The sequence below is a fragment of the Thermobia domestica genome, chromosome 12 (assembly GCF_964235325.1).
Source record: "Thermobia domestica chromosome 12, izTheDome1.hap1.1, whole genome shotgun sequence".
Classification (NCBI taxonomy): domain Eukaryota; kingdom Metazoa; phylum Arthropoda; class Insecta; order Zygentoma; family Lepismatidae; genus Thermobia; species Thermobia domestica.
In genome coordinates, this window is record NC_137465.1 from 166,934,734 (window position 1) to 166,952,913 (window position 18,180).

At 36.5% G+C, this 18,180-nt stretch overlaps 1 protein-coding gene across 2 annotated transcripts in view; it reads left to right on the forward strand.

Annotated features, from left to right (window-relative positions):
- Pde6 (phosphodiesterase 6) overlaps positions 1-18,180 on the forward strand; it is a 557,480-nt gene that overhangs the window by 403,148 nt on the left and 136,152 nt on the right. For both annotated transcript variants that reach the window (XM_081734379.1, XM_081734380.1), the window contains exon 7: positions 4,018-4,089. In XM_081734379.1, coding sequence (XP_081590505.1) covers positions 4,018-4,089 — 72 coding nt within the window. The remainder of the gene's footprint in view (positions 1-4,017; positions 4,090-18,180) is intronic.

Below are 18,180 nucleotides of genomic sequence, written 5' to 3' on the forward strand. Positions count from 1 at the left end.
CCAATACTGTGGACTTCATGCGAAAATCTTGAATGTTCGCGTTGGTTGGAAACACTGCCAAACTGGTGTGCTTAGGAGACAGGGACATTCACACTATGTTTTCCACTCTCCAATGCCGCTTCTGTCACGTTTGTTATATATTCGTTCAATGGCACGCACGCCATTCACTACATTGTGATGTTTAAAATAGGTTGACAACACTGACAACCTAGACTGGTTAGGAGACGGTCACACTCAACATCTTTTCGCTATAGTATCATGTGATGTTTTTGCCAAGCTTGGTGTATAAACGTCTCATCGTACGGAACCTGTTTTACAACTTCTCATTTTTACAATTGGTTGGCTACACTGACAAACTGGGATCCTTGGTAGAGGAATATGCCCACAGTATAATTTCTCTAGTGACGAATGATGTTTATGCCACGTTTCATGGATATACACCCAGTGGTACAGAAACCATCTGCCACATTGTATTTACAATTCGTTGGCAACACTGACCAAATGGGTATGTCTGGGTGCAAAGTGATATTATCAAACCCTTGCCCGATTCACGTTCTAGAAATCAGCCAAAAAGGAACGTAATGGGCTCAGGCGTTTATGCGTGATGCATCGTAACATTCGTTTTTACTTCGCGATCACCAACAAGCATGCCCCTTATAGGGTCAGTTTGCTGCTTTGCCTGTGATTTGAAAACGATTTCGTACTTCTTATGGCAAGGGCTTTCAAGCGATATATAGTCTCTCCTCAGGTACTTGGTCCCGGAATGAAATCATCCCTAGTTATTGAGTTTCTGACATGCTTGTCGCGTCAACTGATTCCTGATAGGCATGCGTGGAATCACGCTGGTGAATAACTGCGAAACTTTTGTTTTCCAGTCAAAAATATTTAACATTTTAAAAATCTCATTTTATATAGTAAGGTAGCGTAACACACAATTACTCTTACCGCTAATGCTTGTAAATTGGTTCACTGTGTACCACCATCATACACAGTGGTTCATAGATACGTAGACAGTGGATCAAAGGAATAACGTATTGAAAGTAATATGATTACACAAACATATGATACAGGAACTCTCCATCTGAAAATTTTCATGTAAGCAACATTGTTAACATCTGTATTCAAAGTTTTTTTTACCATCTTTTACAAGTTAAAAATAAAAAATAATAAATTAAAAGTATAATCATGGACAAAACTTTAATAAATGAGCTTAAATATTACTCAAAATACAAACTGAATGATGAAGTTCTAAAAGAATAGTGAGAGTTGAATTGTTGGAGAATTGAACTACGTATTACAAGCGTCTTAATAGCATATACATTAATTTCAAGAGTTCAATTTTCCAAACAAACAATGCAAATGACTTTATTATAAAACAAAAATTTAGAAAATTAAGCTAATATCGTGTCCAGAGAATTATGACTTCTGGATACCGAAAGTTAGTAGTTTTATTAATTGTGCACCATAACATAAATAATTTGTTATAAAAAAAATTAAGAATATAACTTTTACTTTCTGTACTGAATGATATTAGTCTGATTATTCAAATTTTCAGTTTCACTATGACGTGAAGAAAGACAGTTACATGTTGATATTGTCACCTCTGAAATTTCAAAAAATTAGCGGAGATCAATTTCCCGAAACTCTGCGGAAAACCTGATATAACCAGAGTTTTTTCTCATTACAACAAGAGGTTTTGGAAGCACCCTTACTACGCAAGTTTGGGTGAAATATCTAGATTATTTGGTTATACGAAATTTCCATATATCTTCTCACTTCTCCTTACAAACGAAATCTCAAAATCACTTTGATCATCTTTCTCTTTCGTGATTTGACCAACTTAATGTGCTCGTGAAAGAAATCTTAGGAGAACGAATCACCAGGTTAAGGTTCTCTTCGGTTATGTTCGAGATCATTAGTACTAGTTTCTGTAACATCGTGATCTGAAGAATCTTGTAAGACAATTGGCTGAAAATCATCACTCTCCGTTGAACTACCACTATCTTATCCTTTCTTCAGGATGACACATCTGATTTTTGTCTGTTTCTGTTTTAGATTGCTGCTGAATTTGGACTCCTTATATTTACTGGCTTTCTCTTTACAAAGTATAGCTCTTTCCGAGAGTCTGTTAAGGAACGGCTTCTCCCTTTCATTCTGCGTGGTATAGCTTTGGGACATCCACGAATTTCTTTTCTCGTGGTAAAGCTTTGGAATATCCACGAATTTCTTGAAGTGACACAGAAACACCATTATGTTCTTCTTTGTGGAAAGTATCCGATCTGCTAGCTACTGCTTTAGTTGATCGGATCTGCTATTTGCTATCTATATTATCTACTGCTTTAGTTGAAATATTGTTTCAGGAAGCTGCATTGACTTAGTCTTCTATATGCTCTTGGCTGCGTACAACAGGGAAAGAAAAATCGGTGTCTGTAAATACATTCTGATCGTAAGGAAATATTCCTGTCCTTCTGAAATCTGTTGGTTGGAATCACTGTTTATGTAAATACTACTCCCAAGCATTGAACTACTTCGTATACTGTCATGAGTACTCCTGGATTTTGTAACAACCAGATATCCATAGCTGCCGTAATATGCTTTCAATTGTCCAAAAATAGACACATCCAGTGGTTGTATTCTATTGATAGAATGTGGTGAAAGATTCAAGATACGTACTCAAGCTTCTGTTTCTATGTCTATTACAGCAATACTTATGTAGATTTCATAGTTATCTAATATAAGGAAAGAAGATATGCTGTTATTGTATAGCTATATTTAACCAAATGTTTTAGGGCTTCCAAGAACAATTCTCCATTCATCCATCCCGACGGAGTTGCCAAACCGAGTGTGTAAGGTGGTGCCCCATTGATATTGTGTGGTTTAAAATGTCTGTTTCTTAGGGAAAATCATAGCAGGTGGCAAAAATGTACCAGAAACGTTCACAGTCACACATGTCGTAACGAGAACTCCCTTTTTGCCACTCGTTCATTGATTTAATTGTTTGGCTCCTCTCTTTGCTATTATTTCTTAATTGTCTGTTGTAGTTTCTGTCCTATTTAAGTTGAAAGTACATGAAGGATTACATAACTCAGGATATTTCGTATATAAGTTATGTAAATTAATAAAGAATGCCTCAGCATTGTGTTCGTTGAATGACGACAATCTCGAAAGACTACAAGCTTCTGCCTTGCGAATACTAAGGTATTTATTACAGCATAGAAGCTTCCTCATCCATTCCATACCAGCAATTTTTGCTTTTCCATACGATACAGATATTGATATATTCTTTTTCTTAGCTATTTGGTATGCCAAATGCATCACAGCCACTGTAGATAAACCGTAATACATTTTGCTGCACTCCTTTACATATTCTGTAAGTAAATGCTAAAGCTCTAAATATGTTTGTTTTGATATAAATATGATCCTTATTCAGAATAAAAATTATCTTTTAACGTACGTATCCTAAACGGAAACAAAAGCTTTTTTTCACAAATTCCCGAAATTAGGGAGATAAAGTTTGCTATATAAACTTCTGATTAAAAATGAGCAGAAACATGTTTCATTGTTTTGTCGAAATTCCGCTCTTACGGGAATAAGAATAGTTCTAATTTTAGATTTGACAAGGATAATTCTAAATTTTGATTCTACCGTTACCACAATTATCTCAACTGAAACTTACTACTTGCTGTGTAAGCAACATTAGTCTACTTATTTTAAATATCTCAATTTTCTTACTCGTGTAATCGGATACATTTATGTGTGTCCCAGATGTGAAGTTCGGTGTTATTTTAATTTGTACTCCATTTTTCAGTGAATGCCTTAACCTTGTATGAATAAGGAACTTAAAAATTGACTAAACTAGGGTACGTAAGCATTTAAGTACCATAATGAATAATTTTTCCTCTAAAAATTAAAGTAAAAAATTGGTAATATCTTTGCTTTTTTTTCAATTGTACATTTAAAGTTCTGTAATCAAGCAGGCAAATATTTCATATTCATTCAAATTGTCTTTCTTTCCAGAGTCATTTAGAAAATATGCTAGAGAGACCAAAACGAACAGTGCAAGAAAGGAAGCCCCTTTGCCGAAGAGAGGTAAGTATGAATTGAGGTGTAGATAAGTGCCCATTTGTTCAGATGTTTCATACTAGATTTTAGCTTTGTCTAAATTTAAAAGAGATGTGTATATATTGTAAAACTCTGTCCCATATAGGTTATACGTAGAGCAAGGTAATAAAATGAGTGTCCAGAATCTACTCCCACTACCGGCTTTTATTATAAAATTTACTAAATAACAGTGTTTACAGAAATACTACAAAGTTATTTTTCTCTATATTTGTGGGGTTGGAAATAGGTAGTCCTTGACCGTGAGGTCGCAGACACGACCTCCACAAAGCCCCGTAGCAAGCTATTATCGAGTTACTGAAAGGTGGCCTTTGACAGATAGCTGCACATGTTGCAAACAAAATGAAAGGGAGGATTGTTCGCCAATCACAGCAGTATTCTTTCACGCTGTTGCTAGGCAACAAAGGTCACTGACCGCGCTGTTGTCGATAGTTGAGATGACTTGTTAAACGTCTTAAGTTTGTCTCCAGAGCTGCTGTATCTGTTGCTGAGTCTCTGGCAACAGCACCTCCAATACTCCACGTGCTCTACTCAACTGTCAGAGGTCACCTTTCCTTGCATACACAGTAGGCAGAGTGGCAAAGAAGTCCCCAAAGCTTCGTAGCAAGCAGTGAGGGTGTTAGTGTAGGCCCCCGTAGCAGGCTAAGCAACTGGGGTAGGATTCAGAACAGAGCCCTGTAGCATTCTAAGCAAGGAGAAAGGAAGAGTCAGGAGTCCCGTAGCAGACTAGATGCCTGGGGTTAGGTTACTCCTAATGTTCCAAAGCAAACAATGGGAGGGACACCAGAGAACTGGTACTGGTCCGCTGGTTGCTGTCAAATTTATGGATCTCCAGACGGTGGTGGCGCTGCTGCTCCTATGTCGCTGTCTGCTTCGTAGGAGGAGCTAAAAGTCCGTCGTCTGCTATTTGTAGTTGATCCATGTGGTGCGTAGTATCCTGACATAAAACCATGTGGTGGTGTTTATAAACACAAGCGTACTGTGTTGTTTGTACACAATACCACGTGGGATATTACAATATAATAATTGTGTCTCTTCCGAAGAATGAGACACATTTATGATCACAAACTATCGTAATATTCACATAATGAGCATGTATAACACGGGCGACTTATAAGCTTTGCAATATTGACATATGTGAAACAATATAAGTGTTTATGACATGTGACCGATGGAATTCAAAGCCTCAAATATACTTGCTAGCACGGATATAGACAGCGGTAGTTCGTGTCATGAAAAGTTGTGCAGTGATTAACAACTGCAGAAACGAAGATGTAACAAACTCAAATTACGGGAAGATTTGATTTACGATTCTCAATTGATCCATAACTCAACAGAAGTAACAAGAAACAAATTCTGTGCGAAAGCCGAAGGGAGAGTTCGTCATTCCATAGCATCCAGATAGTTCATAAATTTTGCTAGGATTGCAACCTTCACGCTTGCCAATTTCAAGTAGATCAACTGAATTGCGAGGTCACATGTCAGTCATAGGAATATACCAGACAATATTATTAGACAAGCTTAGCACTTCACATTTCAGTGTGGTTTGTATCTTCAGAACGTCAGAAAAGGATCAAGAGCTCCCGAGTTGTCTCTCATGAACTGAATCTAGCTCCAGTAGAGATGAGAGAGAATATGGGCAAGAAAATCCTGGAATAACCGAATGATCTTCGCTTTCTGAAGAGAACAATGGATATTTATCCGAATCCTAATGTCCATAAGCAATGGTTAAATGAAAAAAACTTAGACAATCACAGGTGTTTCAATCATAAGGCCATGATCTGGGGCAGGTGAAATTATGAGGGGGTAATTCATTAATATTTCGTTTCGGATGGTCAAATCATCAATGCCCAACTACACCTTAAACAGCTGGGGTGAATTATGTCTTTGTATACCAAAAATATCATACATTAGAGCACAGAAAGTGAGCCCGTCTTAAGCTAGTCAACTCAAGCATCATACGTCTAAAGACACCTTAAAAACTCCAGGACCTTGAAGTAATTGAAATGATTTCCGACACAGTAACTTGCAATCTGGGATGTTACGTGTTCCAACCTATGCCTCACTTCCTGCATTCGCAATGCTTCAACAACCAATAGATTTCTGGTTGCAGTGCAGCTTTTCGCTTAAAAAATCTTATAGTATCTTGAAATCGAAGAACTGTCCAAAACTTGGAGTTAGACGGTGTTTTACGATGGTTTCTACCATAGATGTAACAAGAGCTATACTTTAAGTATAGACAGTGGTAATTAATACAGGGCTTTTAATATAGGTGTACATAAAGGCAATTAAATCCCACCTACCATCTCGTTATAACATTTTCACGTGCTCATTTTATTGGATTTTAAGTGTACTAAACATCGCATAAAAGGTTATTTCAATAAACTGAAGAATACGGATAGCAAAACTTAAGAATGTATGACAATTGAAAGAGACAATCTATTTTATTAGAATGTGCACAGGCACATGCCCTTAGCTACTTCTATATTATACTTTGTGTGCTAGATATCTTTCGTTGTAACTAACTAAACTAATTTTGTGCGTCACCTAAATATTGCCAATCTTTTGAGTCACTCTTGTAATTTATTTATTTCTAGACACAACAGGCTATATAACCCAATTACAGTGTCCGTTACATATATTAAGCGACTATAACATATTCATACATTCATCTTATAATACATAGTTATAATGTGATTGCAATATTATTGATGTTCTTTCATTTACAATTATTTCTTATTACATTACAAAGAACTTCCTTGAATTGACTTAGGCTGTTACTATTGATATCCAAATCCATTGTGCATTTTGTTAACCTATTGTAGGTTGTACTCAATCTCCATACTGGTGACCTCTTGTTTGCATTTGTGTGTAATCTGTCGCAGTGAAAGAAATTGAAATTTTCAAGGCGAGTTACATTTGTAGGAGTGCGTATTTTAAATTCTTGCAGTAAATTGGTGCAGTCGATTTTATTATTAAATAACTTATATAGGAACAACATATCTTGCATTATTCGTCGCTGTTCTAGACTTAATGTATTAAAGTTTAAATTTAAAGATTGACTATTATATGTTTTCGGATATACTTGTGTCTCCCTATATGTCAAGTACCTTAGATATTTATTCTGAACTTTTTCTATATTATTTAAATTTGCTCTCGTAAGAGATAATATCGTAATAGATAATAGATAGTATCGTAATATCGTAAGAGATAACAATTTGCTCTCAAAATCGCATTGAATTCCTATGGGACATTTTCTAATTAAACTTTCTATGTATGGTGTCAGTATGGGATAGAGAATAATGAACATTTTCAGATGTACGCGTAGAGAAAGAGAAAGTTTACATAATAACAGGCTAGCTATGCCTTTTTTTTTTAATCTCTTCCAAGTTGATAAGTCTAAAATTATATTCCATCTATAATATGAACTGGTCTTTGTGTGAAAATACAACACCAATGAAAGCCACGTTGAATACTACTTAATTTCGTTACATGGCTATATATAAATAGATCAAATTACAATTTCGATAATTATGGCCGTTCCAACCTTGATAAATCAGTATGGTGTGAAGCCTCCACCTACAGTAATTACGGATTCTATACACCGTGGCAGAAATCAGACAGTGGACTTAGTCCTAAGGAATGCCTCTACCTGCTAGTGCAGCATTTCCCGACCTTTTTCAACTTGCGGCACACTACAGGTGTAACTTTAATTCTTGCGGCACACTCATATAGATATTATTATTATTATTAGTAGTAGTAGTAGTAGTAGTAGTAGTAGTAGTAGTAGTAGTAGTAGTAGTAGTATTAGTATTAGTATTTGTAAATATAAAACACAGTGGTATTTTTTCTCAGTGATTACTTATCTCCTCACAGAGAAGAAAGCTCGATCACTGGTTTCCCCCGTGATAAATCATTATGCATATTTTCTATTCTAATTTAAACTTAACAACAATTGCAATGAAATATAGGACTCAGGTTTCTAAAAATACAATTCCTTTTTCGAAAACTGTATCCAACCTTTCACAAAGAAGATAGATCAATATATAATGAACGAACAAATAAATTTCTTGCTTTTAAAACACAAATGTAGGTAATTTGCATGCACGTTTGCTTTGTCGAAAGGATTGAATGATATTTTAAAATTTCAAGTTACGAAATTGTTTGCAACAATAAAGAAGCAATAATGGTCATCACAATCATAAATTTTTTCAACATTAAAAATGTACAGAAAAGTAAGTCAGTATAAAACTTAAAACAGTAGATTCATATTAGAGGTTGATAGTAATGTGAAATACAAATATACATTTTTCCCTATGTCTTGCAATTTGATTGCTATAGAATTAATAATTTTGTTTCAATTTTCCCGCGGCACACCAGCGGCCCATTCGCGGCACACCAGTGTGCCGCGGCACACCGGTTGGGAAACGCTGTGCTAGTGCGCCAGACCACAAAGTTTGACGTTATCTGTTGGGAGACAGCGTCGAACAAGATGTCGAAAAGGGTCATATAAAAAGTCTCCACGGTTTTTAGGTATATTTTTGAACAAAAAAATTCTTTATTGAAAATTTTTAATGAAGTACGTACTGACCATTATTATCTATGACCTTTTGTCATTTTTCGGGTAGCTTAATAATTCCGTTGGTGTAGAATTTCTGTGGTTTATCGTTGAAAAACTTGACCAAGTGATATTCAGCGGCGCTTCGCTTGGCCATTTTTTTTTTTTTTTTTTTTTTACCATCAAGAGAGTTTTGCAGAGACCGAAACAAATGGAAGTCAGATGATGCAAGGCTCGCGCTATACAGTGGGTGCATCAAAACTTTCAAACCAAGTTCCATCAATTTGTTCCGAGTCATCAAAGATGTGTGTGCCCGCGCATTGTGATGATGGAACACAACTCAATGTCGGCAAACAAGGTTATGTTGAGTTTTTGGTGGGATTAGAAGGGAATTGTTCATTATGAGCTACTGCGACCTGACGAAACCATCAATTCGGTCATATACTGTGCACAACTCGACCGTTTGAACGAATCAATCTAGAAAAAGCGACCAGAATTGGCCAACAGAAAAAATTTGTGTTCCATCATGACAATGCTCGACTACACACATCTTTGATGACTCTGAGCAAATTGACGGAACTTGGTTGGGAAGTTTCGATGCATCCATCGTATAGCCCGAACCTTGCACCATCTGACTTCTATTTGTTTCGGTCTCTGCAAAACTCTCTTGATGGTAAAAAGAATGGCCAAACGAGGCGCTGCTGAAAATCACTTGGCCAAGTTTTTCGACGATAAACCACAGAAGTTCTACACTGATGGAATTATGAAGCTGCCTGAAAAATGGAAAAAGATCATAGATAATAATGGTCAATATGTTCTTGATTGAAATTGATTTTCAATAAAGAAATTTTTTGTTCAAAAAAGTACCAAAAAAACACGGAGACTTTTTATATTTTTCAACACAGAAAAGCACTTAAATATAAATCATACATGCAATGCCATATTTCTATAATTAGAATGTATTAATTGTATTTCAATGGGAAAAAATAATTTCGTTTTACGAACATTTCGGTTTACGAACAACGTTACGGAACGGATTACGTTCGTAATCTATGAATCCACTGTGTATTTCTCTCAAAGTTTTCAATGATTACAAAAACCTTCAAAACTCTTCAGAAGAGGTTGATGCATTTTGTATACTCTCTATGTATCCAGCATAAAACACACTACTACTTAACTTCAAGTGATTACATTATTCATTGAACTTTTGAGGTAAGTACAAGTTGTGTGCCTCTCTTATCATCCCTGCTATGAATACTATACATGTATAAATTCATTGCAAATTATATTAAGGAAATTATTGCTAGGGTAACTTCGTAAATAATGAAAAAGATAGGAGCATAGTTACATGTTTTGAAATATATTACGTGTAATGAATAGATCTGGAAGAGTGTTATATCTGTGGCAAAGAGAGAAACAGATTTTTAATTTACTAAAAGCCTGGTGCATGTTTGGTTCGATGTACATAAATAACCCGATGATAATTCTATCCCTATCCCGAAGTTATATTCTTAAAATGACTCTTTCGAATTCCTTGTTCTTGAAATATGCTTGTACACGTCGGAGAAGAAAATAGTCCAAAATTAAAGGTTTAAAGGTCTATTATAACTGAGAAATCATAACCGACAAACCTTTCTCACTTTTTCTGTATTAAAACCTTATCTACCACATTTTTGTTTGAGTTACTAGTTGCTCAAATAATTAATTTGACGAAACTCAACTCTTAATAAATCTAATATAATGGGTCGTCATTACACAACACACAGAACTCTGAATATGTAATATAAATATCCCAGTGCAATTATTGACTTAATCTTCCGTATTGTAAAGCAAGTTGATGTGCGCTTTCACTATATGGACTTTGGAAAGTGGCCAGACAGTTCGTTACTTTGCTACAACTCTCGGTATTCTCCCGAAGTGTAATCCAAATTAAACTCCGTTGGAACATATCCCACACTGATTAGTTTTAATGTTTTGTCAGCTTTTCGATCCCCAGCACGTTATTGTTAACTTTCTAGATCTCATTTCTATCTTGTAATTCGGTTAGTTCCATCCATTATGCTGGAGTCATCAACGAAAGTCCTTGTGGTCTAAGCACTCAGCTACAAGGAAACAACATTCATGTTATTACCGTAAAATGTTATTATGACTTCAAATGATGTTATAATCATATCACTAATCATAAAGGGTATTATCTCTTTGTTATAAAGGTAAGATATCAATTTAAATATGTACTCTAGCACCCACTTTTTAGGAACCATACTTGTTGAACTAATAGTCAACATGATTGGAAGTTGAGAATGCGAAAATAAAGCTGGAAAATATAGTGGCCCAAAGTAGTTTAAAGTGAGCTAGCCAACCAGCAATTTGCCGTCATTTATCAAACAGTATCAATTCAACTTTAGTTGTGATTTTACCAATTTCGTATTTGTTACGTTAGCAATTGAATTGGGTTAGTTGGGCAAATGTTCGGTGAAATGGTCAATTACAACGTAGGACCAACGTTGGCAACAGTGATGCCAACTCGTGGGAAAAAATCTCATTTTGCGGGATTTTTTTGACATTAATTATTCAGAATGAGATAAAGGGAATATTCATCGAAATTGGAAACATACATAGGATTTTTTTTTTTTTTTTTTTTGTTATTGGCCTAGGCCATGCTAGTGAGGAATTACTTAATCATATGTGATTCTTAAAAATCAAGTGCCAACAAGCGAAATTTGTGTTTGGATATTTTATATTTTAAGAAAGAAGAAAAGAAAAGAAGACAATGAACGACTGAATGAAAGAAAAGAAACTATTGACAGAGAAACAATCAATTTTCGAATGGTTCACAGCAAATGTGAAGAAGAACAAACCTTTTCTAGTATCGTTCGGCTCAGCATAAGATGATGGTACGTACAAAGGTGTGATGGATTCACTGCGTTTCTGATAACACAACAAAATATATCTGTTCTCGCTTAAGGAAAATAGTTACTCACAAATTATTTTTATAAATGCCGAACATCAAAATTTATTGATATAATTCACCCAAAAATTGAAAAAAGTAGCACACAACATACGTAAGTTTCATTTTCATATTTTTTATTGTTATTATTATTATTATTATTATTGTTATTATTAGAAGTAGTAGTAGTAGTAGTAATAGTAGTAATGTACAGGTGTTATAAAGGTTAGTGGTAGCCCAAAGCATCAAACCAATATAAGCCACTGGCCTATCGAAATGGGATTTCATACCGTTTAGGATTGGCATCACTGGTTGGTAGTTTGCTAGCCTATTGTTTCCCACTGTTGGGTTAACTATCTCCACTAGAATAGTAACTAAGTGCAACGCATTTTAGTGCTACAACTCCTTTATGTATTTTTCACAGTGTAAACTACCTCAATTCAGCGTAAACTTAAAGTGTAGTTTGAGAGAAACTCCTTACATCATATCCTATCTACTATAAAATAGTGAGTGTTGGATTTGTTATGGCAACATTTGTACCGAGTTTTGTTCTTCTTTTGTTTTTCTTTTGTTCTTCGCTCGCTCGTTTTTGTATCAGCAGTAGTGCAAGTGCTAATGTTAGAATAAAAATAGTACTTTTTGCCTTCTATAATATAATATTAACGTTTTATTGTAACATCTGGCGACCGTGACACGACTGAAAAACAACTTAAATAATGGAGAAGGCAAAAAGAGTGAGAACAGTGGCGAGAGCTGTATTTACAAAAATCGCAAAAAATGTGGAGCAGTGCTGTAATGCCGCGAATGTGAACATTGACGAACTTAAAGTGAACTTCGAATTATTGGAGGATAAATACAGGGTAGTTGATGAAGCACACAATGAATACATTGAACTGTTATTAAAAGAAGAATTCCAAGAAGATGATTTGATTCAGGAAACAGAAGCACAAGATAAGTATGTTCTGACATTTTATAGTCTTCGTACGAAAGTTCAAGAGTTGATCGATAAGCATGCATCAAATTCAACTCGTGATACAGACAGTGTTTCGACAGAAGGTAAGAAACGGGGTATTAAGTTACCGGTAATTGAATTGAAGAAGTTTGATGGTGACTTAAAGAATTGGTTACCGTTTTGGAGTCAGTTCAATCGAATCGATGCGGACACGAATATTGCAAACAGTGACAAATTTCAGTATTTAGTTCAGGCCACTCTACCCGGTTCAAGAGCACGCCAATTTGTTGAAAGTTTCCCGTTATGTGAAGAAAACTATCCGAAAGTGATTGAAGGTTTGAAGTCACGTTTCGGTCGTGAAGATACATTGGTAGAAGTGTATGTGAGGGAACTTTTAAAACTGGTGTTAAGCAATTTGAACAGTAATAAGCAATTAGAACTCAGTGCCTTGTACGACAAAATTGAGTCACAATTACGAGCATTAAGTACATTAGGAGTGACGACAGACAAATGCGCAGCAATGCTGTACCCACTAGTGGAATCGTGTTTACCTGAGGAACTTTTGCGAGCATGGCAAAGGGGAACTACGAACTATGGAGAATCTACAGTGGAAAATAGACTGGAAAATTTAATGTTGTTTGTGAGAAAAGAAGTTGAAAGTGAAGAGCGAATAGCACTTGCAGTTGCAGGCTTTGATTTGAAAGATACTTCCAGTGCGATAAAGAAAAGGAAGGATCGAAGTAGTCCCACAGAAACTGTTCCAACAGCGGCAGAGTTAGTTAATTGTAAAGGTGACCCAGAGAAATGTATTTTTTGTAGTGATTTTCATGTTACCGAAGAGTGTTCGAAGGCACGTAACTGGTCTTTCGAGGAAAAAACAAAGGTGTTAAAAGCGAAGGGTTGTTGTTTCAAATGTCTAAAACCGGGGCACGTTAGCAGTAGATGTAGAGTAAAATTAAAATGCGCCAAGTGCAAGGGACAACATTCATACATTATGTGCAAGGGACCAAAAGGTAACAAGGGAAATGACGGTACAGTGAAACAAAGTGTAACGAAACCGGTTATTGAAAATACATTAACTAATAACGTGTATGCCGAAACGTTTTTGCAAACATTAGTTGTAAAAGTAAGGGGTCAAGAGACAGAAAGGGAGGTAAGAGCAATTATAGATACAGGTTCCCAACGATCGTACATTCGAACAGCTACCGCATTGGAAATGGGATACGAAAGTGTTAAAAAAGAAAGTGTTACGCATGCACTCTTTGGAGGTATTTGTTCTGCACCTTATGAACATAGTTGTTATCAAGTTAGGTTGTATAGTCTGAAAGGAGATTATGCATGCAATTTTGAAGCGCTGAACCAAGATACAATATGTAGCAATGTGACGTCAGTAGTTGAAGGTCCTTGGATACAGGAGTTAAAAAATTTTGGTGTAGAAATTTACGACAGGAACCCTGGCGCGATAGAAATTTTAATTGGTTCTGACATTGCAGGAAAACTTTTTACTGGGAAAAGAATTGTGTTGAAGTCCGGATTGGTAGCTATGGAAACATTGCTTGGTTGGGTTTTAATGGGCAAAGTTAAAGTACGTGGTGATGTTAAATTCTCGTCTATGGCAACGATGTCCATGTTTTGTAAAGAAGCATCTATAGCGGATTTATGGCGGTTAGATGTTCTTGGTATCACAGATCCTGCGGAAAAGAAGACAAAATTGGAAGCTCAGCAAGCAGTAATGGATTACTTTAATAAGACCGTAGCTATTAATGAGGAGAAGAGGTACGAAGTAATGTTACCTTGGATAGAAGGACATCCTACACTTCCTAGTAATATTGAGATGTGCAAAAGAAGAAGATTGAATACACTTATTGCTAAGTTGAAGAAGGAAAACCGTTACGAAGACTATCAACAAGTGTTGAATGAGTGGATATATGATGGCGTAATAGAAGAAGTTCCACCAGAAGAAAAGGATAGAGAAGGGCATTATTTACCTCATCGCCATGTAGTCAAGGAAAGCAGTACGACGAAAATACGTCCCGTCTTCGATGCATCAGCCAGGGAGAAAAATTATCCTTCATTGAATCAGTGTTTAGAGAAGGGTATTAATTTGATCGAAATGATACCCTCAATTTTGATAAAGTTTAGGTTAAATAGAATCGGAGTTGTATCCGATATCAAGAGAGCATTTTTACAAATTAGTGTTTGTAAAAGAGACCGTGACTTTTTGAGATTTTTGTGGGTTGACCAGGAGGGAAACGGAAAGATATTTCGTCACAAGCGTGTAGTTTTTGGGGTGAACTGTAGTCCATTTTTGCTGTGTGCAGTGATAGAACATCATCTTAAGTTAGAAATGGAAAAACAAAGAGAAGGAAAAAGCCAATATTCCAGAGAAGTCATCGCTCAGCTTTCGAAGTGCTTTTATGTGGACAATTGCGTTACCAGCGTAAGGAATGAAGAGGAGCTTCATCACTTCATTAATGAAAGTACCCAAGTAATGGCGAAAGCTGGATTTGAGCTGAGAGGGTGGGAGCACACTTCTTTTGGAGAGATGGAGCAAGACAAAGGAGTACCAGTCTTAGGTCTACAGTGGGAAACGAAATCTGACACTTTGGCAATAAGACCAGAATGCTGCGACGGGTTGATACCAGAAGTTCTTACTAAGAGGGTTATTTTGTCGTTTGCAAATAGGATATTTGACCCCATAGGGATTACTTCTCCAGTGACGTTGTATCCAAAGATCCTTTTGCAAGAAATTTGGCGATTGGAATTAAGTTGGGACGAAGAAGTACCAGGGGCAGTAAGGAAGAAATATTTACAGTGGGTAGGTGAATTGCCTTTGTTGAAAGAACTTTCATTTCCTAGATGTATCCAAGGAGATTCAGAAAATTGTAGTCTACATGTGTTCTGTGATGCAAGTGAAAGAGCCTATGCTACGGCAGTTTTTCTTAGAACTGTTACAAGAGAAAACATTAATGTGCAGTTAGTACAAGCGAAGACAAGAGTTGCTCCTATAAAGAAATCAACCATAGCAAGATTAGAATTATTGGCAGCTACTATTGGTGGGAGACTAGCTACTTCTGTGATTGAGGCCTTGAATCTTGAAGGTATACAAATTTATTATTGGACAGATTCTACAACAGTTCTTGCATGGATTAAACGAGATGAGCAATGGAATACTTTTGTTTGGAATCGAGTGCAAGAAATCCGAAAATTAAGTGAAAAAGAAACTTGGCATTACGTACCAGGAACTATGAATCCGGCGGATTTACCATCGAGAGGATGTACTTCAGAACAACTGCTTGAGTCAAAATGGTGGGAAGGTCCTTCGTGGCTGCGAAGACCCAAGGAGGAATGGCCAGAACAGAAGTATGAGTATAAAGAAGAAATTATTACACAGGAAAAGAAAAAGACGGTCTCATCAGCTATGCTTAATGTTGGAAAGGAGAACAGTGACTGGTATTATCGGTATCCTTCGAAGTACGAAAAATTAGTTCGCATAATAGGTTGGATGAAAAGATTTATTCATAATTGTCGTTCTAAGCAAAGAAGCAACGAATTGTCTGTTGAAGAATTGTTATCAGCAGAGAAGACTGTTATTAGACTTGTTCAAACAGATTCCTTTGAGGGTGTTGGCGACAAGAATTTGAAATCTTTGTGTCCGTTCGAAGACAATGACAAACTCATCAGAATAAAAACCAAAATTACAGAATTTTCAGATGTTGAAACCTTCCGTTATCCAGTTGTGTTGCCAAGCACACATCCAGTAGTAAAAATGTTAGTGTACGATAAACATGTGGAAGCTTGTCACGTTGGTGTTCAAGGTTTGTTGAGTCTTCTTAGGGAACAGTTTTGGATACTCAAAGGAAGAAAAACTATTCGATCTATAATAAAGCAATGTGTCATATGTAAACGATATACTGCCAAGAAGTTGGAACCAATCCCTGCAGCCCTGCCCGAAGATAGAATCAGAGATGCAGCAGTGTTTGAAGTAACGGGAGTGGACTTTACCGGACCAGTTAGACTACGAGATGGAGGAAAAGCTTGGATTTGTATATTTACCTGTGCAGCATATAGAGCAGTGCATTTGGAGCTTGTTTCCGGATTATCAACGAGTGACTTTCTTCAAGCCCTTAGAAGATTTATAGCGCGTCGAGGCCGTCCTTCGGTCATTTACAGTGACAATGGCACGAATTTTGTTGGCACAGAAAATTTATTGGGCAGACTGGATTGGAAATGTATAACGTCTTTTGCAGGTGTGAAACGCATCAAGTGGAAATTCAATCCACCCAGTGCTGCTTGGTGGGGTGGATGGTGGGAGCGTTTAATTCGATTAATGAAAGGACTGTTAAGGAGAATACTTGGGAAGGCTTCTCTAAATTATGAAGAATTCATTACAGTGTTGTGTGACTGTGAAGCTGTCATGAATGGTCGGCCGTTAACTTATGTTTCTGATGATAGTTCGGATTTATTAGCTTTAACTCCAGCTATGTTTCTGCAGCAAGTTAGAGAAGTAGGAGTACCGGATCTCGACAACTTGGAATCCGTTAACCTACAAAAACGGTTGAGATATTGTCATAAACTCAGGGAACAGTTACGCAGTAGATTTCGCAGTGAATATTTGGGACAGTTGGTGCAGCATTGGAAATCTAGAAGAGACCATAGTGAAATCAAAATAGGGGATGTTGTACTTGTAGAAAACGAGAACTTGAAACGTTTAGAATGGCCTTTAGCAAGAGTTGTTGAAATATTACCTGGACGTGACGGTGAAGTACGACTTGTGCGGTTGAAGACACGTACCGGATTGATGATGAGACCAGTGCAACGAGTTTTTCCCCTGGAAGTTCATTCAAATGAGATACCACAAGTGTTGAAAAAACCAGCAGTGTATCGTAGTGATGAACAAATGGACGGAGTGAGTGATAAAAACACAGAGACTGAATGTGAAACAAAACTTCAAACTGTTACAACTCGAACTGGTAGAAAAGTGAAACCTCCTACCAGATTAGATCTTTTGTGTATACTTAAAAAATAAATAATGTTTGTTGTGGTTGAGTTACTAGTTCCCTCAACGTAACTCAAGGTGGGAGGATGTTGGATTTGTTATGGCAACATTTGTACCGAGTTTTGTTCTTCTTTTGTTTTTCTTTTGTTCTTCGCTCGCTCGTTTTTGTATCAGCAGTAGTGCAAGTGCTAATGTTAGAATAAAAATAGTACTTTTTGCCTTCTATAATATAATATTAACGTTTTATTGTAACAGTGAGGTTAAGGTCAAAATAGAGAAATATACTTTAACCAATCACTGTCAAGGCCAAAGAAAATATAAAACATTGACATAAACGAAATTGTAGTAGTGTTTCTACGTGGTTTATATGTCTCTAGAAACCAAAAGAAAATCCGTATCGCTTTATTATTACCCCCCCCCCTCCCACCTCTTCCTCCTTTGGAACTAAAATGTTCATCGATTTCTAGTTCGTAGTCACATACAGCATCCGTGCGTCTGCGGCTACAGAAAACAAAAGGACGTCGATGAGACTGTTAGTCCATCAAAGCCCTGGTCATTGTGTGCTTGTGCTTGTGCCTGTGTGTGTGTGTGTGTGTGTGTGTGTG